This window comes from Terrapene carolina, unplaced genomic scaffold (assembly GCF_002925995.2).
Source record: "Terrapene carolina triunguis isolate 2854851 unplaced genomic scaffold, T_m_triunguis-2.0 Scaffold42, whole genome shotgun sequence".
Taxonomy (NCBI): domain Eukaryota; kingdom Metazoa; phylum Chordata; order Testudines; family Emydidae; genus Terrapene; species Terrapene triunguis.
The window spans coordinates 18,905,865-18,932,585 of NW_020664393.1; the positions used below are offsets into that span (position 1 = coordinate 18,905,865).

Here is a 26,721-nt window from a genome sequence, read left to right on the forward strand (position 1 = left end):
TTATCTACTTTCCATGGAAAACCATCTTCCTCATGTGTTACTAAATTTAGATGTTAATCTCACAGCAGCAACACATACACTTTAGAAAGAGGGAGGGGAAACTATACAATTCTCAAATATTTTAAGAAACATTTGAGTTTGTTTTTAAAGGAGGGCTCAGTTTCCCATCTAGTCATTTTGTAGACGCAAATGTTTAACACATTAATAGTTCACTTAAAAATAAGCCAATACATAATTCACGTAATCAGAGTGCTGGCTCAACACTCATGTTTATTGTTCATGTGGAGGAAAGAGAAAAGAACTTCCCCAACATCCTCATTATTTATAGAAGCAGCTTTAATGCTGCTGCATAGCAGTAGCCACACCATTAGCCGACAAGTTGTTTTCATTTACCTGAGGTTTACAAGTTAGACTGTAGGTTTACATACAGTACATTTTGCATATATGGTATCAAAATTCTTATTGAATAAATTACAAACAATGGTACAAAACACTTCAAGCCAACACTTGATCAACAAGAACATAAGTGTGAACTTTACAAGGTTTTATTATTTTTTGCATTGCTCTTACAGTAAGCAAACAGTTTATACAAAATAAACTTGGAGTTTTACATAGTTAAAAATCTTTGGCTAAACAAATTATATATACATATGTACACAAGATATTTTACATAGCCATATGGGAACCTGTACACATATTTACAATAGGCAACATTTAAAAAAATAGTTTAACAATTTACAACAAAGGAATTCAAGTCAGAACTAAACCAATCATTTTTCTTAGTTATGAACGTAGAGAAACAGAAAGAGGGGCCACGTGTGCTTTATAATAATATTTATTGCTTGCTTTTGTGAGGGGGAAGAGGAGGGCCAAGCACTGAAAGCCATTAGCTTTTCTTTAGTGCCTTTGATACTGTACACATTTTGTTCTATAAAGAGAATTTTTTTTGAACATTCCCCAGCAGCAACTTCTAATTATTCCAGAAGAGCAAGCAAATGCAACTCTGCAAACTGAATATACAGAGAATAGACTTGTTAATCAGTTTACTTATGGTTTTAACAACTGGCACAAATAATTTTTAGGGCCAATACAGATACGCATACAAAAACTCCCACTGAAATCACTGGGGGCGGCCTTGTGTGCCTTAGGACAGAATTTGATCATTAGAAGCAATCAAGTTTTAGTAGCAAGTGTCTATAAGATGGAAAACTGCCAATTGCAACACCACAACCTATGTTTAAATAATTCACTACTTCTAGCATTGTATAGGGTGCTATATAAAACATAGGTTTCATACTTTCTGGCAATATAACAGTCATGACTCCATAGGTAATACTCGCAAAACAGAAAACATAACAGCAGAATTGTCAAGGAATAATCCGACAGTCTACTGGGCTTCTAGTTCTAATATGTTTGTTATGACATATGTATGTCTAATATGTTGTTCCTCTGAGGACATATGTGGCAGGGGAACAACATATGGTGTGCTGACAGTATAATAAGGGTTTGTTGGCTTTTGAAAAAATGTAAGCCAACCTAAATTGTAGCATGAAACTGAAGTTAGTAAACCAGGGCAAGGTTCTTATTCAGGCAAAACTCCAGGTAATTTCAATTTATGTTTTGATGCAGTAAAGACCACAGAATCTGGTCCTGAACCCTGACATCTATTTATTCAAATTACAAATTTGTCCAGTGCATAGTTAGCAGACTGTGATTAAAGAGGCATCTGTAAAGAAACTTATTAAAAACCTATAAAATGGTAATGTGTATTTTAAACATATAAGATAACAATTTCTAAGATTTTAAAGAGTTAAACACATACAGTTAGACATCTTATGCAAGGAAACTTTTGAAGATTGACATGATGATGCTCAAGTATATTAAATGGACGTAGGCTTTCAGTGGCTGTTTAGAAAAGGATTTTCCCCCAGGTATGAAATCGCCTTTTACAAGGCAATTACAAAAGTCCATGTTTCTAAACCATTTAAATTAAGGTGATTAATTCATATTAAATTTTAGTGCCCAAACCCCCAACATATTGAAGGATGCTATTTAAATAAATGGCTATTTCTAAGATGCAAGTTAGAAGATAAACTTTTGGCAAAATGACATGAACTTTTTGTAAATTTGTATTACCTATACATTTCTTCTGAAGGAAAAATTCAGCTGTTCAAAATTTAACAGACAAAGATTTTTGAAACAGAGTCTGAACAGCCACTTTTCACCTTCAAAATAGCCCTTAGTAAAGGAATACTCCACAGCAGTCAATCGCAGAACGTAAGCAGTCATCTGAAAAACTGGCCATTGAATTAATTACTAGTTTAACTCCTTGACACAATGTCCGATTTTTCCCCAACATGAATTCCACTGTTAGCAATTCATGCAGTAGGAAAGGATCAACTCTCTCATTATGTGATAATCCAGTTACTAGAACAACTGACTTCAGGATTGTTCCTAATAGGAACTGTATTTTAAAGTCACATTTGGAAAAACAAAAATAAAAAAAAAACAACAACAAAACAAAAAAGTATTTTGATGTTTTACACACCCAAGATTTCCTAGCAATTGGACTCCAGGCAATTATTTAGGTTTACAAAACCCATGTTTCACATTGTCACACAAAGTCTGTTTACAGCACCTTTAATAGGTTTCACTAGCTTCATTTGACTGAGCAAGTTTCTGCAGTTATGTAACAAGTTTAACCAACAACCGAATTTCCGCAGTTTTGAATTCACACTGTTCCATTTGTACAGGAATTTTCTCCTTCATTCAGCCTGCTGGTTTTGTTTGGTTTTTGTTTTCCCCACATATGGCTGACATACTATTGAGAGGCTGAAAGAATGAATGCTTGTTGCTATTTGAGCCGAGATAAAGCATTTCAACTGTATGGAGAAAAGAGTGAGCTAATAAATGACTGTGCACCAGCTTACTGAACTAGGTGTTCTGACTTGGATACTTCCCACAGTATCCATAAGTGTGTACTTGGAGTAGTCAGTCGTTGCTGACAACAGCAAAACTCTGTACCACAACAGCAGCTTGCTTAATAGCTACTTGCACTTTGACTTTTTGAACAACTTCATTAACTGCTTGAATCTTTCTGAAACCTAAGGGGAGAAAAAACAAAACACACATTATTAGTGTTCTGGATTTCAACATCTACCAGGTCAGATTAATCCTTCAGTATTAGAATTTCTAGATGTAAACCTGACTATCTAGATTTTTTTGTTCTTTCGTCTCTCAACTCCTCATTAGTTTGTTTTGTGAATTTTAGGGGGAGATTTTTCAAAAGTGCCCAAAGGATTTAGGAACATGACAGTAAATGGGTCTTCTGCTCCACTTTACACTTTCAGTAATTGAAATCTTCATTCTCCATAATTACTAAGATTCAAAACAGATGGAGTCCAGTACTACTTTATTTTCGACATAGTATTCCTGCCTAAGGACTTGAGACATACAAAAGACGAATGCTTATGATTCAAAATAATAAAACCCAAGAGAATCTGAGAGATTTCCCCTTCTTCCAATCCCCAACTACATGTACAAGAACAAAAATAATTCCTAATTTGTGAAGCCTGACATCTCTGTCCTTAAGTGCTTTGAAGAAAAATATTGTTCCAGGACTATGCAATCAGAAATGTAGCAATACAGTAGCTAGTCCAACTAGAATAAATATATATACCTGATTTGGGCTTTTGTTTAGCCTGGCAGCTATGGAAATAAATGTTTTTCCTGATGGTCCATTTTTTTGGCACTCCAATAGAATTTCTCTGTCATCATTTCTAAAGAAAAAATTCCAAGATTAAATTAATTTCTAAACATTACTTTGACACACAAACCCCACTGTTCCCAAACTATGAAACATTAATTAAAACAGTGCTATGAAACTGATGGCAGGCACTTCCTTTTACTGATGTAAAGCTAACAGCAGTGTTGTTGCATACAAGCACATGTTAATGTAGATATACAGGCAGACTAAATTTTTGGAATAAAAGATTCTCATTCTTCCCCTATATTTGTACAATAAAAGGGGCAATGAAGTTTACTCAGCCTAGAGACTTAGAACCTAGGTCTATAGCATTCAAAACCATGGTCTTCAAATTTCATAGGGCACTGTACTACCATGTTAACCCCTAGTTTTCTACCATTTGTGCAGAACTCAGATCCCATATTTTGAAGTTTTGAATCCCTCGGCCTGCGCCGCTTCCCGCAGCCCCCATTGGCCTGGAGTGGCGAGCCACGGCCAGTGGGAGTCGTGATCAGCCGAACCTGCGGAAGCAGCAGGTAAACAAACCGGCCCGGCCCACCAGGGTGCTTACCCTGGCAGGCCGCGTGCCAAAGGTTGCTGATCCCTGCTCCAGACTCAAAAAGTCAACAAACACGCTACTCTTAAGAGTACCAGTTATTTCATTTCCCCACACTCCTATTATCTACATAGGAGTAGAGTGATCAAAGCAGAAAAGAGTTAGGATTCTATTCCCAAATTTGCCATTTACTATGTGACCTTTGGATAGCTCATAACCTCTTTATGCCTCAGTGTAGCCATCTGTAAAATGGGCATATATACCACCTTCACAGAGTGGCTGTGAGGAGTCAATTGTTTGTTTGTGAAATCTTTGGATGAAATGTTCTATATACCAATAAGTGCAAAGTATGTTATTTAGAAATTCCACAAGAACTCAAAGTATATAAAATTAAACTTATGTGATGACTAGCTATTTAAAATGAACTCTTCATAATCTTTTAGGAGGTAGTTCAGCAGGAGGAGAAAGCTTCAGGCATTTGAATTAGAACAGATTTCATAAATAGCGCACTCTCAACATCTTAACTCAGGGTGGCCAACCTGAGCCTGAGAAGGAGCCAGAATTTACCAACGTACATTGCCAAAGAGCCACAGTAATACATCAGCAGCTCCCCCCCCCCGCTCCCAGCAACTCCCTCCCACTGGCACTCCCTCCGATCAGGGCCTCCCCCTCCTTCCCTGATCAGCTGTCTCGAGGCATACAGGAGGCTCTGGGGGAGAGGAGAGAGGGCACTGCAGGCTCAGGGGAGGGGCAGGAAGGGGTGGAGTGCGGGCAGGGCCTGTGGCAGAGCCAGGGGTTGAGCAGTGAGCACCCCCCCGGCACATTGGAAAGTTGATGCCTGTAGCTCCAGCCCCAGAGTTGGTGCCTATATAAGGAGCTGAATATTAACTTCTGAAGAGCCGCATGTGGCTCTGGAGCCACAGGTTGGCCACCCCTGTCTTAACTGATTTGTTTGTTTCAAGCAACAGTTATATTTGATTTTAAAAATCACACACTTGTAGGAACAACTAACTTTCTGAAGAAATCAATGAGAACTTCAAAATAAAAACAAAATATGGTTAGGTCAAAAGGTTTCATGTTAAAAATTTAGGAGTGTTATATAAGAACATAAAAAGGGCATACTGGGTCAGACCAATGGTCCATCTATCCCAGTATCCTGTCTTCTGACAGTGGCCAACGTCAGATGCTTCAAAGTTGTATGCAGTGCAGTTGCATCTGTGTTGATCCCCAAATATTAGAGAGGCAAGGTGGATAATCTCTTTTTTGGACCAACTTCTGTTGGAGAGAGAGAGAGAGAGAGAATTTCAAGCCACACAAGCCCAGACCTGAACAGCAGCACTGTGTGGCTCAAAAGCTTGTCACTCTCACCAACAAAAGTTGGCCCAATAATAAAAGATATTACCTGACCTACCTTGTCTCTCTAAGATGCTTCAAAGGGAACAAACAGAACAGGACAATTATCAAGTGAGCCATCTCCTGCTGTCCAGCCCCAGCATCTGGCAGTCAGAGGTTCAGGGACACTCAGAAAACTGGGTTGCATCCCTGACCATCCTGGTTAATAGCCATCGATGGACCTTTCCTCCATGAACATATCTAATTCTACTTTGAACCGAGTTATACTTTTGGCCTTAACAATATCCCCTGGCAACGAGTTCCATAGATTGTGTGTGTTGTGTGAAGTAGTATTTCCTTCTGTTTGTTTTAAACTTGCTGCCTATTAATTTCATTGGCTGACCCCTTGTGTTCTTGTGTTATGAGGAATAAATAACACTTCCTTATTCACTTTCTCCACACCATTCATGATTTTAATAGACCATCATATCGTTGTCTTCTTTCCAAGATGAACAATCCTGGTGTTTTCAATCTCTCCTCATATGGAAGCTGTTCCACACCCTTAACCATTTTTGTTGCACTTCACTGTACCTTTTTCATTTCTACTATATCTTTTTTGAGAAGGGGTGACCAGGACTGCACGCAATAGTCAAGGTGTGTGCATACCATGAATTTAAATAGAGGCATTATCTTCCCTTTCCTAATGGTTCTTAACATTGTTAGCTTTTTTGACTGCTGCTACACATTGATAGGATGTTTTTAGAGAACTATCCATAATGGCTCCAAGATCTCTTTCTTGAGAGGTAACAGCTAATTTAGACCCCATCATTTTGTATATATAGTTGGGATTATGGTTTCTAATATGCCTTACTTTGCATTTATCAACACTGAATTTCATCTGTAATTCCAAACAAAACAAAACAAAAATCACTGCTGGGAGGCTAGATAAATCAGAAATTATGAGATATGGAATCCTTTTCCGTTACGACACCTTTCTGATTCCAACCCACATAAAGTGACTGAAAAAACTATCTTCCAATAGCCATTCAGTGGATTGTGAAATGAGTTAGTGTCTCAGACCCATTTCCAGTGAACAGATGTCAATATGGTTTAAAAAACAAAAAAGACAACCCACACAACCATTAGCGCTATTAACTGGCACCCTCAGAAGAGAGATCAAGAACTAAATGGCTATGGAGACTAGATCACTCTCACAACGTAGGAAGTCCTTTCTGAACAAGGCTGAGGAAGGCTCAACTTATAGCAGCACAGGGGGAGGCTTGCACTGCTGTGGCCATTACTGTGTTTATTCTGTAGAAATATGGAACTTCAGTCACCAACTAAACTAATTTTTATCCCCATACTTCAAACATGTCCCCAGACCCCATCCTCCACCAAAAGAGTATACTGTCAAATACTCTTACCTTGTCCAAGAAACAACTACTTCTCCTTTCTTTTTAATGATGTTTTTGGCATATAGACTACGTGGCGACGTGGAGGAAGTTGAAGGATCTTTATTCTCAGGCAATTTAGTCCTCTTACTGGAAGATCTTTTGGGAGCTAAACCTTTCTCCTCAGACTTCTTACTACTTTTATCATTTCTTTCACAAGCTGACTCAGTTTCCTTTTTTGGTTTTTTTGACTTGGAATTGTCTGTTACAGACTCCTTTTTTCTCTTTTTGCTAGTTTTATCAAGACTTGTCTGGCATCCCAAATCAACATTTAAAGTGGATTTTGTTTTAGAGTTGCACTCATCTGCTTTAATCTCACTGGAAAGCTCTTCTGTTAAATCGATATATGCATTAACACTGCACTCCAATGGTTCTTCCTTTGTATCACCTTTATCTAAGTTTCCTATATGAATTTCCTGTTCTGTAACTTTTAAAGTTGATTCCACTGCAAGATTACATAAATCTACTTCACTTTCATTGGCAATATCTTCTGTCAAATCTATATATGCATCAACACTGCATTCAGAAGGAAAAGCAACTTCAGCTTTAACAGGACTTTCTACTGAAGTGTTAGATATTTCTCTCTTGTTTTCAGGCACTTTCAATTCATGCATCTGAGACAGCTTAAAGTCTTCACTTGTGTTTTCACTACCATGGCTATTTTTGTTTGATGTTTCTGAAAAGGGCTTATACAAGTTAGGAGCTTCATCTTTTCCAGTGGCACTATGTGGCTCCTTAAGGGGCTCAGGCAAATCATGAGCTTGTTCTTGTCTAGCACTGACATTACATAGCTCATCAGTGGAATCAATGACATTCATATCGCTCTTAGAATCTTTTTCTTCAACAGTTGTGCCTGTGGTATCCTGATTATCTTTTTTTATTTTGGCAGACATATTTTCTTCCTTTTCTTTCTTGGTTAAGGATACCAGTGATTCCTCTGTCAGGGTAGTCTGATCAAGGGTTGGCGATGTTGATGGCACTGCACGTCTTATCTTAACAATGAAATGATCATTGGATTTCTCCATTATTACTGCTTGCATTGGTAGGCTGGGGTCACAAGGGAAACCAGGAACAATAGGCCGACTTGTCCATGAAGAACAACTTGATCTACTACTTGAGTTATCAGATTCTAAAGCCAAATGAATGTCTTGTTCGGTAGCATCCTCTTCTTCAAGAAGAGCATCTTCACTGTAATGTGCACTAAGAACTCCCTCAGGAGTTGAACCGGATGTGTTTTCAGGTTTCAGAAAGCTAAGATGAGCGTCCGATTTCAAAGGTGATGGAATAGTTAAAGAAACTGCTAGATCTTCAAGGAGTATAGAAGAAACAAATGACTTATTCCTTTGTAAACTGCATTCATCATCTTTGCTGGAAACTGCACTTGGGGGGACTTCAAACATACAGCTTTCATCCAGAACATCTGGATCAACTGGCATCTGAAGTCTAGATGATAAAGATGAGGCTCTTTCAGGTGAAACTGCAGGCCAATTAATACCCTCTACTGGTCTAGATTTCACACAGGCCTCTATTGGAACTGCCTCTTCTATAACAGAAGCAGGATTATTTCTGCATTTCTGACTTTCCAGGATCTGTTTTTCTGGTGTCCTGAACTCCCACTGATCTGTATCAATGCTGCTGATGCTTTTTTCTAAAAGATCAGAGCCTTGTAACAAACTTTTGAATATTTCACCCATTTGTGCATCACTCACTAGGTTAAATGTAAGACTAGAAGTTTGCTGTTCTGTAAGAAGTTCATAATTAAAATCAGACTTGTGAGCATCTCTGACCATGTGAAAGCCTTCCTTTTCATATCTTGCACTTTTCAGTGGAGTTAGGGTGCCTTGTAAATTATTTTCCTTAGAGGGCAGCACTTGGGTTTGGGAGTTCCTTGTATTATCAATGGAATTTAGACATTTTGTAATCACATTTTTTGGTGCATCTGTTTTATTTTTGTCATGGTGACACTTGTTAAATGGTTGATAACTTACCACTGGTTTAGGAAGGACATATTCTTCAGACTTTTGAGATTTTACTTTTAGGGACTTTTTCCTGGATTTCTGTACATCATTTTTATGACCTGTTGTGCATTTTTGTTTTTGTGTAGTTCTGATTTCAAGCTTTCCTTCATCACTCTCATTTCCGATGCTTACTAAATCACAGAGTTTTACTAGAATTCTCTTTATTTTTTCAAATAAGTAATCAAGCCGTTCATCCACAAATTTCCACAACTGTTTTTTCATATCTGACAGCTGTTGTTCAAAAAGCTGTTCCACTGTTGCATTCTTTTTAACATGCCTAAGTTTAGACTCTATAGTTTCACAGAGAGTCAATTTTAAAGTCTCACCTAATCTAGACATCTTGGAAAAGTTGAGGTACTTTATCAATGATGTAAAATTCAAAATCGCTGATTCTATAATTCTGTGAAAATGCTGAACTGGGAAATGCATCTTGAACTTCATATAATTTTTCCTTATCTGTTTTCGTATAGCTTTTAACATCTGCATAATTTCTTGTACTGTAGAAGGTTCAAGAATAATTTGAACTATTTTTTCAAGGCAAGCAATGCTCACAGTTTTATTTTTCTTTCTTTCCTTTGACGATCTGGTAGCTCCACTTTTATGTTTTTCTCTACTTTTGTTTGCATTTCCTTTTTTGTAAACTAATTTTCCACTATCTTCATTGCAAGATGCAGTTTTATTAATTTGGTTATGTGGACTGCTGCTCAAATTGTGTGTTTCAGGAGAAGCTCTTCCCCTTGATATTTTACTATTCTCAGAGTTTCTTTCTGATTTGGATTTTTCATCATCACTTACAATTTCTCCTTCTTCTAATTCATCCGAGGATATGCTCAGCTGGGACTCCATCTCTAAGTGTTTGTCAGGTGAGCAAACTGGCTTTTGATTTTCTTTATTTACTTCATTTGACAGAGTCTTTGAGGGACAGGCAGCTGTGCTTTCAGGAGTTAAATCTATAAAGAGAATAGTTTGTTAACCATCCATAAACACACAAATTCCACACAGAGCAAACATTTTAAGAAAAATCCAGACAACTCAATGGTTTACCTTTTATTAGAACTGGGTGCTTAACTGTTTAGAATTGTCAGCTTCTACTCAGTATATTTGATCTTAAACTCTGGTAGATATGAACAACATTGAGAAAGCAGATTACAGATAAAAAGTAAGTACCTCATTCTGCTCCCATTGATGTCAGTGGGATTTTTTCAGGTCTTTAAGATTAAAAACAAGTATGGATTATGCAAGTTTTGTTTGGTGAAAATATTATGGTCTGCACTGAATATTTTGAAGAAAAATAAAATGCTTGAAAATTTTCACTATTTTACTCTTTACGCCAGTAAGTTATTTGTTATGCTAATATTGTGCAAGATTGTGTCCTTAGAGTCCAACTATGAAACCACGAAGCGTAACAAGATTTACACATGAATTCTGATTTTCTTTTACTGGTTTCATAATAAGGTCAAAATATGTAGCATAAATCACTTATTTACTTTGGCATTCATTTCTCTGCATCGGGGCTACCAAAAGGGATGTAATAGTTCTGTCCTTAAAATCTATGAATCTACTAAGTAACGATCGGGCCCCATCACACTAGGCACTACAGATACAATAAGTTCATTTCAGTTGCTGATAACTTTAAGATAAAGATTACTCCAGAGGTTACAGCAGAAGAGATTCTTCCTCCTATTAATTTTTGATAAACAAGTGTTTAGTTTAGCTGTTTGAATTACAGAAATGTGGGAGACAAGGGGAAAGGTCAGGATTTTTTTTTTAATACTCCTAACTCAAAAATTGCTTTTCCCCCCCCTCACAATCAAGTGTACCAATTGTTTGATCTTTCAATTTTTAATACCTTATTTTAAAAACAATCCATTGGGAGTTTTTTTTTTTTTTTTTTTTCCAAGTCATCTGGTTAGGCTTAGTACAATATCAAGCTACAATAGACAGATTTTGGCTCCCGATTATAAAAAGAAAATATCTACATATGCGTAATTAAGTGATAAATACTATTTGATTAAGATTTTTAGCTGTTTGGGTTTGTTTGTTGGTCACCCATATTTATTAAATTCTTTTATATTTTTAATTACATAGGTATTAGATATTCTTTTGTCACTGACATCTCACAACACCTAGTGTCAAAAACAAGAGAAAATATGAATTCAAAATAATTACTTTCCCCAAACAAACGTTCTTCTGTGGCCACCACTTTGAAGCCAGTGCTCTTGGACATTCATTTTATATCGCTTCCAGAGCAGTAAAACTGTTATTCCATTAATGATTTTTGGAAAGGAATGGAGACAAAGATATCTGACTGTTACATAACATTTAATTACCTTCTACGATTTTTGCAACTTTTACTGTTATTAAACAATATTCTTCAGCTTTCTTTATGCAATAACTCTCCTGAACTTTCCACCTAACCAAACTTTTAATAAACTAAAGCAAAAAGTAAAAGGTGTCAAAATAAAGCAGTAGCATATGCATAAAGTGTATCCCGGGAGAACTAAGCAGGAGTTATAATAGAGAGGAGTACTGAATTTCAGGACTAAGGGAGACTATAACTTCTTGCCTATCAAAAACAGATGCAATGGCTACTACTATTAGAGCACAGGTGGGCAAACTTCAGCCCACAGGCCACATCCGGCCCGCGGGACCATCCTGCCCTGCCCTTGAGCTCCCGGCCTGAGAGGCTAGCCCCCGGCCCTTCCCCTGCTGTCCCCCCTCCCCCGCAGCCTCAGCTCGCAGTGCCGCCAGCGCTCTGGGCGGGCTGCAAGCTCCTGCCGGGCAGCGCGGCTGCAAAAGCCGCTGGCCTGCCCCGGTGCTCTAGACTGCGTGGCGGTGTGGCTGGCTCCGGCTTGGCGGCACAGCTGCCAATCCTGGTGCTCTGAGCGGCATGGTAAGGGGGTGGGGGCATTGGATAAGGGGCAGGGGGTTCCAGGGGGCAGTCAGGGGACAGGAAGCGGGGGGCAGTTGGATAGGTGTGGGAGTCCCGGGGGGGCCTGTCAGGGGGTGGGGGTGTGGATAGGGGCGGGACAGGGAGCAGGAGGGATTTGGATAGGGGGTGGGGTCCTGGGGGAGGTGGTTGGGGAGAGAGGTCCTGGCGGGGGCGGTCAGGACAAGGAGCAGGGGGGACGTTGGATGGGTCAGGGATTCTGAGGTGGGCAGTCAGGGGGCAGGAAGTGGGAGGGGGCGATAGGGGGCAGCCTTCCTTACCTGGCCCTCCAAACAGTTTCAGAAGCCCAATGTGGCCCTCAGGCCAAAACGTTTGCCCACCCCCGTATTTGTCTAACTTAAAGATAAAAATTACTACTTTGAGATATGTGTAGTGTTGCTATTGACGTGTTGGTCCCGTGATATTAGAGAAACATGGTTGGTGAGGTACTGTAACATCTTTTCTTGGACCAACTTCTGTTGGTGAAAAAGACAAGTTTACACAGAGCTATTCTTACACAGAGATATATATATACACACACACACACACATACACTTTGGAATACGGCAGCTCAAGTCCTAGACCAGAGGCATTAAAAAAAAAGGATCTAGGGATGCACTTTAAAATGATAGTCCTTCATTTTGCATTTATCTACTTGGGGTCTAATCTCCTCAGGTCCCCTATTTCTATTTTCTTATAACTAGTATCAGTTATATTTGCTGTTATGTTAAATATCACGTGTGCAAATTTATGAATGGCTGTTCAGATGAAAAGGTTTAAGAGTTGCTGGTCAAGTGTAATAGGCAGAGTTCCAGAGGACTAAGTAAACTGAGTTTTGCAGAAAGTAATGATTATAAAATAGTGTAGTAAAGTATTTGAAAAAGGATTTAAACTCTTCACCCTCTCCCATTTCTCCTCAATGAATACACTCTAATGATTATTTGTGTGTGAAATTTTCAGCTACTTTCATCCTGACTATCTCATATTTATAAAACATATTTAGACATTCAAATTCATTTAACTGAGGGGAAGAATAGTCTGGTGGCTAACACACACCTCTGGAAGTTGGGAGATCCACCTCCAATTCCCATCTTTCCCACAGGTAAGTCATTTGGTGCCAATTTTTTAAAATTATTTAGGCACCTAAAGATGAGATCGACATCTAGTGGGGTTTTCAAAAGCATCTAGGCATTGATCTGCCTCTTTAGGACCCTCAGTACCTTTAAAAATTTGCCCCCTTTGATCCCAGTCTACCATCTGTAACTAGGGATATCATTAGAGGTGATCAGAAAGTGTGTGCATGTTCCACCTCCCGCAATGGAAAATTTTAAATTTTAGGTAAGAATTTTAGTGTTTTGGTTTTCAGCTGAAATGCAATTCTGAAATGCCACTGTAGTGCTTTGTGCTCCCATTCTCCTCTACAGGCTGATCTTTCTGGTAGGACATCTCCCATAATGCACCAGTCTCCTTTCTTGGAGAGAAGCCAAGGTGTCTCACAGGAGATAAAGTCCAGATGCAGATCCTAGCTCATAAAAGAGAATGGGAGCGTGCGGCACCAGAACTGCAACTCCTATGAGACACTGCAGCAGCATTTCAAAATCTCAGTTTTTTATTAAATATTTTGGTTTGTGAGCATTGTGTATTTCAACAAAAATCTAAATTTTCCACAGAAAACCGAACACTTTTTGCAAAGCAATTCATTTAAACAAAACCCCAGTCTTCTGTTGAAAAACAATGTTGATGGAAAACTTTCAATCAGACCTAGCTACTTCTACTTTCTACTCTACTTGGATGTTGGATAGCTTAATTCACTAATGTTTGTAGAGCAGTGAGATCCTTTGTCATAGAAGTGCAAAATATTATGGAGGTGTCAGTAATGACTCAATAGTTTGGGTTACTATCATTTTTTCCATTTAAGGTAGGGTTTAAATCTTTTTGAAAAAACAGGTATATAGATGCCAACAAATACAATTATTACTGTATATGTTGGAAGAGTTTATGCATTCATTGTGGATGAAAAAGTTATAGTTGTCAATGGACTGTATAAAATGAATTTTCATGAATCAACCCTAATTGAATGTATAAACTCTAAGGTAACAGATACTTACATGAGATACCTTAATTGGTCTGTCCATCTTTTTAATGACTGCCATTTTAAAAACTTAATGTTGTGTGTGTTTATTTTGCATAAGGTTAATACAAATTCCTTCACTCCAATGTAATGTGTGTGAATCACAAACACTGAAGTCCAATTGCCCACTGCAATCAGGCAATCATAGACACCCCCGTCCCCCACTATAAAGTGTACATACAAAGGGGAATATGAAAGGAGTAAGCAATGGCATAGACAAAGCAAAATTGCATTCTCTGGGTTTAAAAATCTCAAAGAGACAATCATCTTTACTTCCCACTAATGCATATTTTGGATAGATATCTAAAATAAAAAACAAAACTAGGATAAAATATAAATTAATACCTTTGTTATAACTCTTCACAAGTCCTTTGCAAGGGCTCTCCATCCTGAGTGCTTTAGCCAGCGGTCGCATTGGACTATTCAGTGGGCTGATAACCTTTGGAATGTACCTCAAGTGATTGAGATCAATGCTTAATATTGAATTGTCATCGTCAGCAGGAACTGGGTTAGTTTCTCTTGCTTTAGTTCTAGGATCTAGTTTATCACTATGAGAAGATGTTACTACACTGATTTCTGGTTCTGGCAAGTTTTGCTCCAAATTACAAGTGTTTTGATCAACTACTGGTACGCCCCCATCCGCTGGTATATACCCGTCAGTTGGCTCGGATGTAGTCACACCCTCCTTGTAAGGTATAGTTTTCAAAGCACTGTTTTCCTTGGCGGGATACTCAAAACTTTCTCCAGACGCACCATCATTGGTATCCACCACTTGCATTAATGAGTCTGACTTCATTTGTCTAATATCATCTGCGACACTATGGGACTCAAAATCATCAGAACTGATGGTCTCCAAGTCATCATAATCAATGTTCCGAGCATCATCATGATTCATAGGGCTTCCTAACTCAGGAGCTGTGCATGTTTTGTCTGCCTCTTCCATCTCTATTCCAGCCTCAGGACGGGACACGGTGTTATCATTAGTCAGTTCAGGTTGCAGTGCATTCACTGTTTCTGCCAAAGCTTCAGGCTGCACTAGGTCTAGAGTTTCTGTCAAAGCTTCATTTTCAGTTTTCCTTTTGATCTCAGAAACAGGTGTCTTTGGTTCCAAGTTTGTTTGAACTGGAACCTTGGTTTGCTCTATTGAAGCAATACTAATAGGTTGGGCAGGTGTTAACATTTCTGTATGCCCTGGGGTCTCTGTACTATCTTCACTACTGGCTTTTTTGGAATCTGTTTCAATTCCCTTATTTTGACAGAGAGGCTGTGTTTTAGCAGGAGAAAGAGTTAAATTTAGCTTTTCCATAAAGCTTAGTTTTAGATCTTCCTTTTTTGTTCCATTTTTATCATCTTTAGCTTTGTGCTCTTTTAAACCGTCTGCTACTCTGGGTGTTTCTTCTGGTTTAGACGATTTGTTTCTCTCATTTTTTGTTGCATCTGTAACCTTCTTGGATTCTTTTGCAGTCTGGTGTGTAATTTCTTTTGTTACTTTTCTTTCATTTCTAGGATGCCTACTTTCTTCCTGGTTTTCTTTATCTCTTTTCCTTTTTTCTTCAGTTCTGTGTCTCTCTGATTTTGAATATGTAGTTTCCCATTCATATCTGCTGCTACTTTCCTTGGAGCGTGTATGTTTGTGCTCTCTGTTGCTGGAAGTAGAAGGTGAAGATTTTGCCTCTCGGGAACTATGATCACTTGCTCCCCTATCCCTCTTGCAGTCTCCATCTGTTCCTCTTCTACAGTCTTCCACGGGGCACTTATGTGATTTGTGTGGGCTCCTTGCAGTTTCATTCTTTGAATGTGGACTATTCACTCGGCCAGACCTTCTTGGTTGTTCGTGTTGCTTTTCAGTTGATTTGTTTTTCTGTGCAAAATTCTTCTCATCTTTATCACGTGTTTCAAGGTCCTGTTTGTTTATGTTTTGTGACCTTTCACCCTTTTCATCACCTTGAGATTCAACTGTTTGTGATCTCTCCTTAATGGTTGTTTGTTTCTCCCAGGTAGAAACGGACCAATCAGTTCTATTTTCCACAGGTGGGCTACATTTCAGCTTTTTGCTCTTACTTTCTTGCTGCAGCTCACTTTTACCAGATTTTTCTGAATATATTTGCAACTTTTGATGAGAGTCTGTGTTTCCCTGTTCACTATCTGTAGTGTTACCAGTGCTCTGGTATGTATCTCTTTTGTACCTGTTGTCATTAGCCTTGCTATACTGCTCACCATTTTTCATTTCTCTTTCCCTCCTGTTACCCTTATTGGAGTAGTGGTCAAAGTTTTGGAAACAGGTACGAGAACTGTCATTACAAAGCTCTTCAGGAGGATATCTGAGTAAATATGGAGAGTTTCTTCTTTCTGAGTGTGAATTTCCATCCTCCATATTGTGAGATGAATAACTGTGATGTACATCTTTGGAACAGTCAGTTTTCAGTCTATGATCTGTCTTTGTATTGTCTACTAAAGAAGCAACTCTGAATTTAGGATCTTTTGTTTTATTTATCTCGGAGCACCTTGTATTAGTTGATCCTGAAAGATACGTTCTAGCGTAGTTATTTCGATGACTGGGAAATTCTGATAGCCTATTTGTAAACAGATAGAAGAATCATATTAAGTTTTTTTTTTTGGTTATAATTTAACTAAAGCCAAAATTCTATGAACACCTTGGTTCTTTCTTAAACTGTTATTCAGTAGTACTGACTAAAGGACAGCAAAGCTTACAATACAAGGCATTTATCCTAAAATTTCCAAGTTTGCAGCTTTTGTAGGTGAAATTCTATAAAGAAGGGGTGGGCAAACTTTTGGCCTGAGGGCCACATCAGGGTTCCGAAACTGTATGGAGGGCCGGGTAGGGAAGGCTGTGCCTCCCCAAAGAGCCTGGCCCCTGCCCCCTCCCACTTCCCGCCCCCTGAATGCCCCCCTCAGAACCTCCAACCCATCCAACCCCCCCTGCTCCCTGTCCCCTGACTGCCCCTACTGCTATCCATACCCCCACCCCAACAGGCCTCCCAGGACTTCCACGCCTATCCAACTGCCCCCTGTTCCCTGTCCCCTGACCACTCCCTGGGACCACCCGCTCCCTGACCACGCTGCTCAGAGCACCAGGACTGGCAGCTGCGCCGCCCGGCCGGAGCCAGCCATGGCCGCCACGCAGTCTAGAGCACTGGGTCAGGCCAGCAGCTCTTGCAGCAGTGCTGCCTGGCAGGAGCTCAGCCCCGCCGCCCAGAGTGCTGGCGGCATAGCGAACTGAGGCTGCGGGGGAGGAGGGACAGCAGGGGAGGGGACGGGTGCTAGCCTCCCAGGCCGGGAGCTCAAGGGCCAGGCAGGACGCCGTAGTTTGCCCATCTCTGCTACAGAGTAAGAATTGCAGCCTAAGGCTCTACCTAGCTTGATCTTTCACAATTTACACTGTATGTTTTTCGTATTTTTCTAAATTCTCAGTTTGAAGGAAGAATTGGGTAAAACTAGGACATTTAAAAATAAAGGTTGTTTTTTTTAAAGTACACCTAGAAATTTAAAAGTGGACAGTCAATTCACTTGGTCTCAAAAAGCAACTAATTTGAAAAAAAAAGATTTGTGGTGAAATATCCCAAAAACAAATGCATAAGGACCCACAGGGCAAGAAAGATAGAATTGCATGTTCTACATATCAGTTTTATTATTTGAAATTACTGTTTCATTGCCAAGCAGTGAAAAAGCAATAACCATCAGCACAAGACTCAGAGGTGATCTCAAATATAAATCAGGGCTTATACCATTAGGGATCATAGAAATCAACCACACTAACTCAGACAGCAAACCTTCCAGTATGTAGACAGGCAGTAAGAATAGGTGTAATATGATCAAACCAATAAGCAAATAAGCTATTGTGTTGAACTCGCTGCACGCAAAAGAAAGCAAGTAAATTACAATAATCAAGCCTCATCAAGGCCATGTGCAACTGCTGCAAGGTCATCACAGGGGGGGAAGAAAGAAAAAGCGTAGCCTATGTAGATAGTGAGGGGCATGCAAAAACTACCTAACTAGAACAGAAAAGACTCACTTTTGTGCCAGGTCCAGCATATGGCACTCCACATAAAGGGACTGGTTAAAAACAACGCCATGTTTCTTACACTCTCGTGACTAACTCTAAACGAATTCCAGTCCATAATCCAGGAAACAAAGTAAGAGCATAGTGATAACATATAGAAGTTATGCTTGTAGGTGTTTTTAGAGTCAGGGATGAGATAGCTCTGATACCTACTTCTAAACTGAATCCAAGTGTACCTTCAAAGCTAAGAACAAACCTGTAAGGAACTACAGGGCAAAAGAGAGACAATCACATGTCAGTGCCAAGCAGAGAAATGTTATTTGCTGACCAGTTAGCAGCCAAATATGAAATTTGCCTATGGATGAAAAAATGTGGTTGTCCCTATTTTTGGTCTTATGCTTTCCAGTCAATAAAATATTGTTGCTGCTGTGATTGCCTAAAGCCATTTCTCTGCACTCTGCTTGTTTTGAACTCTGTCATTTTTACTCCTTTTTTAGTATGCCTGATTTTCATTTAGTGCTAATGTTTAATTTTGCCCTCAATTTAATATACACTAAAAAACCCACTGTCCTTATTAGGCTGAGACTAAGTCACATTGGAGATTATGTAATAACTCATTTCAAAGTAAGTAAAAATGCTAATCCTTAGTATTATTTAGGTATTATGTTAATTAGGTTTGAAATCTAGATCTGATTAGACAGAATAGCTCACCTTTACCAGTTCAGCTTTCTACCGTTAAGTGTTCACTGTGACTGCGTCCACCAAGATGTTTTAATCCTGGTCCCCTTTTACACTAATAGAGAGTAGCCTGATATGGCTAGAAAGTATTTACACTGGAACCACTCACCAACATCTGCATCAAATCCTGTGGGTTTGCTGAATACCTGTATAAGCTTGTTTTGATTATGCTAATTGTAGAAAACCTATGTTCTGGCATCATAGTGCAACAATACAAGGAGAACAATATTTTCATCAAGAGCAACAGACCCTGAAAGGCATGTAGCCTGACAGCTAAAAGCATATGGGTACTTACATTTGTTGTGAACTTGATGGTATCTAAGTAATTTTTTAAATAACCACTTTATTTCCCTCTCACTCAACATCTATGTAAAGTGGCTTAAGAAGATTAACAATCTGTATATTGTCACAATGTACCAATTCTTCTTCTTTATCAGTAGGCCACTGTGTGGAATTAAAGCATCAAAACTGAAATACATGGGTCTGATTTTTCTACAGATTTGTCTCTTAAGACCCAGAGAAGTTTACTTTTTCACAAATTTTCCATTGCTATAGATAAGTTTTTGGACATAAGGGTCAAGACTCTGTTTCATTGTTTGAGTTCCAGTATATTGTATTCTATTCAGGTTCTTGTACTGTACCATCACCACGGTATCTAAGCATATAACACTTTGTAGTTTTTGCAAAGCCTCAAACAACAAGGCATCTTTTCCTTATAAAGAGAGAAAGATTTCAGTCACGATGATGATGAAGTCTATCATGAAATATGTGCCCAAAATTTGTCTGTCGGGAATTGCCATAAGAATGTCCATTATGCTGACTAAATCAGCCCTTGACCAGGAATTTCCTACAACACGTTCTAAAGGAATGACAGATAAATGGGGATGACAGTGTGTTATGACTTGACTAGTATCCTATAGTGCATGATGGACACCTCTGAAGTAGCTAATAATTGTCTCATCTTTTGGGGACTTATAGAAGTATAGTTTGAAAATGTTTTTCAAAATAAATTAAGATTTTGAAAGAAAACAATAGCTTTGAGATCTAGAATGCTAAACTCAAGGTTGTTAAAAAAACAGCTAACTTGTCACAGCCATCAGTTGAAAGAACTAATAGGACAAGGCAATGTGTGTTTATCAGACTATACACTATTCAAATACATTCATGTGGACAGTACCTTATGACAACTACGAATAAGGACAAATTAACATTTTTTGACCTCAGTCACAGCACTTCTGATAATCATCTCAAAAAGAACTTCATACAATTTAGGTATTAATGACCTCCAGCACTGCAACATCTGATTATCTCACAAATAATGGTTTTATCCTCACAATACCCTTTAATAAGATAGGGAAATTTTTTTCATTTTACAGATGGATAAACTGATGCACAAATAAAGGGACTTGCCTGAGGTCACAGAGGTAGTGAGTGACAGAGCTGGGAATTTAACCTAGCTCTCCAAAGTCCCAGTCCTGTGCCTTAGCCTCAGAGTCCAAGAACCAGACAGCCAACTCCTTTCTAGTCTACACGCTTGTACTTTGAACTCCCTGGCCTAGGACAGCCAGAGTATGACAAGTTGCTAATAGAGAGAGCCCCCTCACAACTAACAGTGGAGGTAGAGCTCTTCAACATCTGGCTAGAAAGGCCAGCAAGAAGTATCCAAAAATATTTATTGGGTTTAATCAATCTGAGACCCTAGAGTAGACTAGCCCTGAAGCGGAAATATGGATGAGATAGTTTACATCAGTGGTCACCAACTGGTCAATCATGATTGATTGGTTGATCCTGGAGCCTCTGCCAGTTGATCGTGATCTCCGGACCGCTAAAAGTCCAGCAGCGCAGCAGGGCTCCCCAACAGGGAGCTGGTCAATGGGAGCTGCGGGGACGGCGCCGTCGGGCATGGGCAGCGTGTGGAGACCTGCTGTCCCGCTCTCCCCAGGGGTTGCAGAGACATGCCATCAGCCAGCCACTTCTGGGAGCCGCATGGGGCCACAGCAGGCAGGCAGCTTGCCTGAGCCCCACTGCACCGTTGGCCGGGAGCTGCCTGTGGTAAGTGCCTCCCGGCCGGAGCCTACACTTTGCACCCCATCCTGCACCCCAATCCTCCTGCCCCAGCCCAGGGCACCCTCCTGCACCAAACTCCCTCCCAGAGACCACACCCCTCATCCTCTCCTGCACCCCCAACACTCTGCACCAACCTGGAGCCCCCTCCTGAACCCAAACTCCCTCCCAGAGCTTTCACTCCTCACTCCTGCACCCCAACCCCCTACCCCAGGCTCAGCCAATGCACAACCCACAGTTGAGAATGTTATACTGATTTGTGACAATCCCTGAAGGATTTTGGATCTATAAACCACCAATGACACTAATAAAAAGTAAAATTCATGAAATGTCCAGTGGATTCTATGAGATTAGGTATAATGTGACCATATGACCCCTGCACCCAAACGCCCTCCCAGAGCTTGCACCCCAACCCCCTACCCCAGGCTCTGCCCGGAGCCCCCTCCCACACTCTGAACCCCTTGGCCCCAGCCCAGAGCCTGCACCCCAACCCCCTGCCCCAGCCTGGTGAAAATGAGTGAGGGTGGGGGAGAGCGAGCGACAGAGGGAGGGGGGAAATGGAATTAGCGGGACGGGGCCTCGGGGAAGGGTAGATCCTGGATTGCTCTTAATTCAAAAAGTGATCTTGTGCGTAAAAAGGTTGGAGATCACTGGTCTACACTGAAACGCACATACAATGGGACGATTAAACTCCCCAGTTCAAACTTGAAGCAAAGATAAGGTTAAGCATATGGTCAGTCTGTTAGAAATTGTCAATGATCCCTGGGTAGAATCCAGAGAGTTCAGATCAGCACTTCTGACAAAAAAGAAAAAAAAATGTACTAAGATTAGCAGTAGACAACCCATTTACTAAACAGTGATTTTTCATGTGTTCACTTCCACTTAAAATGCATAAAAAGTTTTTAATAGAAGGCTATAAACCTATGTTCAAACAAAAAGTAAATAATAAATTAGACTTGTCTACTTGTACCTTTGGTGGAGGTTACTGATTTCCTCATCTTTGCGATTAATTTCCACTCTAGCAGTTTTGATAAGTGCTGAAATATTCTTTTTAAGTGCCTGATTTTCATTTTGTAGAATGGAGTTCTATTTAAAAAAAATGCATGGAGAATTAGCCTGAAATATTTACCCTCATACATGCATAAAAACATCATTAGACACATGTGATAGCAATTAGAAAAACAGACATTCCTATTAAAACAGACTACAAAATTTATTGCAACAGTTATGTAAAAGGCAGTGAATGAACGGTCTCTACACGAATCAAGTCTTCACTCTTACTTATGTTCCTTGTGTTTTTGATATATTAAAAGATATAATCACCAAGATGTAACCATGTTTTATACGGAATGCCCATAGAATTGCACTGATGTAATCCACATCCTTCCTTGCTCCAGGCCCTCTACTATTTGTTGCTCTCACTGTCATTGTGTCAAGTGTACAATTTAGCTTGTAAGCTCTACAGGGCAGTGACTGTAATTCTCTCCTGGCAACATTAGTCTACACAGGGCCTACTGGGGTTGATAGTGGGCATCAGATTGTTCTCACCAAAGCATGACAAAATAAAATTATATAGGAACAAATTCTGAGGCATTGAGCATCTTCAGCTCTCACTGCCATCAGTGGGAGTTGAGGTGTTCAGCATCAGGTCTTCATTTTTTGCTTTCAACTCCCTAATCTTCAGGATTAACTACTCTGAATGGCTGCGGAGACCCTGACACTATACATTAAATAGACATTATCAACAAAAGAATTGGACATCATTCCAGAAGCAGCCAGCCAGCTCTCTCTCTCTCTCTACTTTTTTTTTTTTTTAATAGAGTTAGGGTTCCTAACAGGCTAGCTTACATTTTGTATGTAATTTTTAGAAACACAAGTTTATTTATCTAGTAATCTACTAAAGGCACAAGTGACTGTCTTTTGCTTTAAAGATTCCTGGCAAAGTTATTGCAGTAGATACCTACCAGAAAGGTACAATATTTAATTAGCTGTAAAAAGCAACAAAGAGTCCTGTGGCACCTTATAGACTAACAGATGTATTGGAGCATAAGCTTTCGTGGGTGAATACCCATTTCGTCATAGCTGTGTTATTCTCTCAAAGCAATATACATCGGATGCCATATTAGTGTATATAAAGCAAACTGAATTCTCATTGATAAGTTTTAAAGATACCCTTTAGCACACAGTACCTGAGCCTGTACTTCCTTAAACTTCTTCATCAACTCTTTAATCTGCTGCTGACATTTTCCATACTCTGCCTTCAACTGTAAAATAAAGGTGTTTTCACTTTATAGAGGTTGACTATGCAAAAGTTGGTTAAGTTAATGGTTCTAAGATTTGTATCTGGAAATTGTTCTTTAGTTAAGGACGTAGCTTATAAAATGACATTTCTTCCCAAAACCATTCTCATTTTAAAATATTAACTTGTCTAAAAAGCTGTCAGATTAAAAAAAAAAAAAAATCATGTTAGCCTATTCATGTGAGTACATAAAATAACTTCCCCAGTTTGGGTGTTAAAAAAGTTACGAAAAAGCTCACTGAATTTCACGTGAGCAGAGTAAACTTACATGTGCATATATGTACAATAGTAGTAAGCTAGGGAGTTACAGGGAGCCAAGCCACTAGGAGATGAAGATGAGCTTATCTGGAGTCACAAAACAAGCTTCTGCAGAAGTGGAACTTCTGATGAGTTTAAAAGCTGTGCTAAGCAGCAGTTCTGCATGCATTCCTTCTCTTACAACCTTTAAGAGCTCTATGGGCAGAGCAAGTCCTGTAGCTTTCTCTGATTTTGTAAAGTACGAGTCCCCATCAGGGACCCTGTGGACTTTATGTAATGCAGAGGACTCATAGTTTAAAATAAATATCATGAAAAATGCCAGAACCCAAACTTTCCAAAACCAGTCAAAGAACAAGTTCTTGTTGAGGTCAAAGAATAAACAAAGTTTTAGAGTTTCTAATTTAAGATATTTTTTTGAATCATCCAGAAGTTAGGAAACTTTTATAAAAATGAACATGCAGTTTTCCAAACAGTCATACTTATATCACAATTTAGCCAACTGCCTCCAAATTTCCAAAACATTTATTTTCTTTTTATTCAGGAACTACAATTAAGAGGTTTAAGGTAAAGTAGTTTAAGTTTTGCAGTTTCAAGATTACTTTCCTGATAAGCCTAATCACACCCTTAAGTATACTGACCGTTTCTCCATAATCAGTGCAAGAGTTTTTTCATAATATAATTGGGAGGAAGACTGAAATGTCAGAGGGTATAATCTCATCATGACACTTCATGCATTAACACAGGAGTCGGCAACCTTTCAGAAGTGGTGTGCCGAGTCTTCATTTATTCACTCTAATTTAAGGTTTTGCGTGCCAGTAATACATTTTAATTTTTTTACAAGGTCTCTTTCTATAAGTCTTTAATATATAACTAAACTATTGTATGTAAAGTAAATAAGGTTTTTAAAATGTTTAAGAAGCTTCATTTAAAATTAAATTAAAATGCAGAGCCCCCCCCCCCCGGACTGGTGGCCAGGACCCGGGCAGTGTGAGTGCCAATGAAAATCAGCTCACGCGCCGCCTTCGGCACGCGTGCCATAGGTTGCCTACCCCTGCATTAACATGAGAATAGATAGAGCCATAATTAGAACACGAGCCCAATTCTCTTACATAACCTTTGAAATTAAGATAAAATTGTTTAGTACATAGTTTTGTTATATTAAAGTTTTCTTTTTTTCTTCTACGATTTGACCACCAGTGTTGTTTTAAAACAATTTTTGCAGTCTGCTAGCATGTGATAATTTTTTCTATTAGCTGTAATCATATTAATACACACATCATTGTAAGTTGCTTCCTTTGCCGTTCCTTCTTCAATCAGGATCTCATCAAATAAGTTTAAACAGTTTCTTGTGGGTGTAGAGTTTTGAGCAGGATTGTCTGAAATAAGAAATACTCATTAAGGAAAAAAATATGATCAAAGTAGTTTATGTTATGCAGTGAGCAGACTTCTGTCACAGAGGAGAGGCCTTTTAAACAAGATGGCTCATATTCTTCAATGAGAAAGTCACAACAGTAAAAAGATTCTTTCCTCTCACCCCCTCCCCCACTTTAATATTTGTGCTACTTTTATTTTATTTGAAAATTTAAGGGCCTAATTTGCATTCTAATGTAAAAGTGAATGAAATTTAGTTTTAAAGTCTACTTGCAAATATTTTGCTTAATGTTTTATTCTTGTTACGATTCATAGGACAGCTACCCTCACTGAATGTGAGTGCATTAAAACAGAGAGCAAATGCACAGCAAGTCCTTTAATTTAAAAGTGCTGAGAAGGGGTAAATCTAGATGGTAGGCCAAGTTTCCAGGATTTTAAAGTCAGTAATTAATGGATAGCCAGAACAAAGTGTGTCTTGCAATGCATTCTGCATCTGGCCGGATTCAGTCTTAGAAACATTTCCAGTGGGAGAAGATTCCTGAAGCAGAGGCCAGCTACCAAGAAAGCCCAGCCTCTGACTCCTGTGAGTTACATATACAGGTAGCAGGCAGGTCAGTCAGAAAGAGAAGGGGCAGTCTCAGCACTCAACCCAGTAACCAAGAATGTTCCAAAATGAAGGGCATTTAGAATATAACTGACAAACTTTCCTCTTTGTTGTTTTATGTCCCCTTCCAAGTCTTGACTCACTTGCTTTAGCTCCACTGTAATGCAGAAGCATAGACCACAGACATCAAACACTCTCCCTCATCCTATCTATATGTTTTGTTCATCAGTCACCTCCTATTCAGGCACCTAGACTTCAAGATCTCTGTGACAGGGATTGTCTTCTTTGTTATTTGGCTGCACAGTGCCTACCACAATGGGGCCCTAATCCTTGACTGAAATTCGTAGATGCTACCATAATACAAATAGATATTATTAACAAAATGCATCCAGTCAGGCAAGTGACACTTTATTTGTGCGTAGCATCAAGAATCCTCACACAGTAGATCAAACTGAATAAGATAATCAACATACCTGAAACAACTGAAGTGCTGTCCAACCCATCGTAAATATCCACTGAGCTCTCATCATCATCCCTAAAAGAGGAAGCTGCAAATAAAGCAAGATCAAAAGCAAAAATTTTAAACTTTTAGTAACTTTTAAGCTTTACTCTTCTATGCGAGTGTGCATTTCTCAGAACTACAATTAACACTAATGTATTAATGAACAATATTTTACATTTGTATAGGACCTATCATTGCCAACTACTTCGTAAGTAAGCATTGTACTGCTACACATTGGTGGGAGACAGGGACATTTTGGCCAACGACACTAAGGCAAGTTTCCACTCCTATGAAAAAAACAACTCGTTAGTGTCAATGAGAAAAAGACAGACCCTTGGTTCCCAAAGTCTTAGACAGAAGACCTACACATAAATAAATTTGTAAGCAGTAAGTCAGCCATATTGAAATTTGAAACCCTAGTCCAAGGGCACTTCACACCCAAAGCTTGGGCCACTCTGGAAATTAGATAAAAAGCATCGTAACACCAAATGATGGAAAACTACTGCTATATTTAAATCTCCTCATAGTACATTGATAAGAAATTTAATATAGCAATCTGTTTATGTAATCTGTGTTTCAATTCAAATAGCTTATTCATATGATTAAAGTTTACTAACATTTTAATAATATAACTAGAGCTCGCTGGAAAAAGCTGCGAGGAGTCCTTGTGGCACCTTAGAGACTAACAAATTTATTTGGGCA

The 26,721-nt window shown here is 39.1% G+C and overlaps 1 protein-coding gene across 1 annotated transcript in view; it reads right to left on the minus strand.

Annotated features, from left to right (window-relative positions):
- Nucleotides 1–235: 235 nt before the first annotated feature.
- The window catches only part of CASP8AP2 (caspase 8 associated protein 2), a 30,213-nt gene continuing 3,727 nt past the window's right edge, over nucleotides 236–26,721 (minus strand). The window contains exons 3-10 of the mRNA XM_024202729.2: nucleotides 25,991–26,065; nucleotides 24,818–24,918; nucleotides 23,175–23,249; nucleotides 21,956–22,071; nucleotides 14,508–16,735; nucleotides 7,058–10,052; nucleotides 3,680–3,779; nucleotides 236–3,104 (exon numbers count right to left, since the gene is read on the minus strand). Coding sequence (XP_024058497.1) covers nucleotides 3,048–3,104; nucleotides 3,680–3,779; nucleotides 7,058–10,052; nucleotides 14,508–16,735; nucleotides 21,956–22,071; nucleotides 23,175–23,249; nucleotides 24,818–24,918; nucleotides 25,991–26,065 — 5,747 coding nt within the window. The 3' untranslated portion in view covers nucleotides 236–3,047. The remainder of the gene's footprint in view (nucleotides 3,105–3,679; nucleotides 3,780–7,057; nucleotides 10,053–14,507; nucleotides 16,736–21,955; nucleotides 22,072–23,174; nucleotides 23,250–24,817; nucleotides 24,919–25,990; nucleotides 26,066–26,721) is intronic.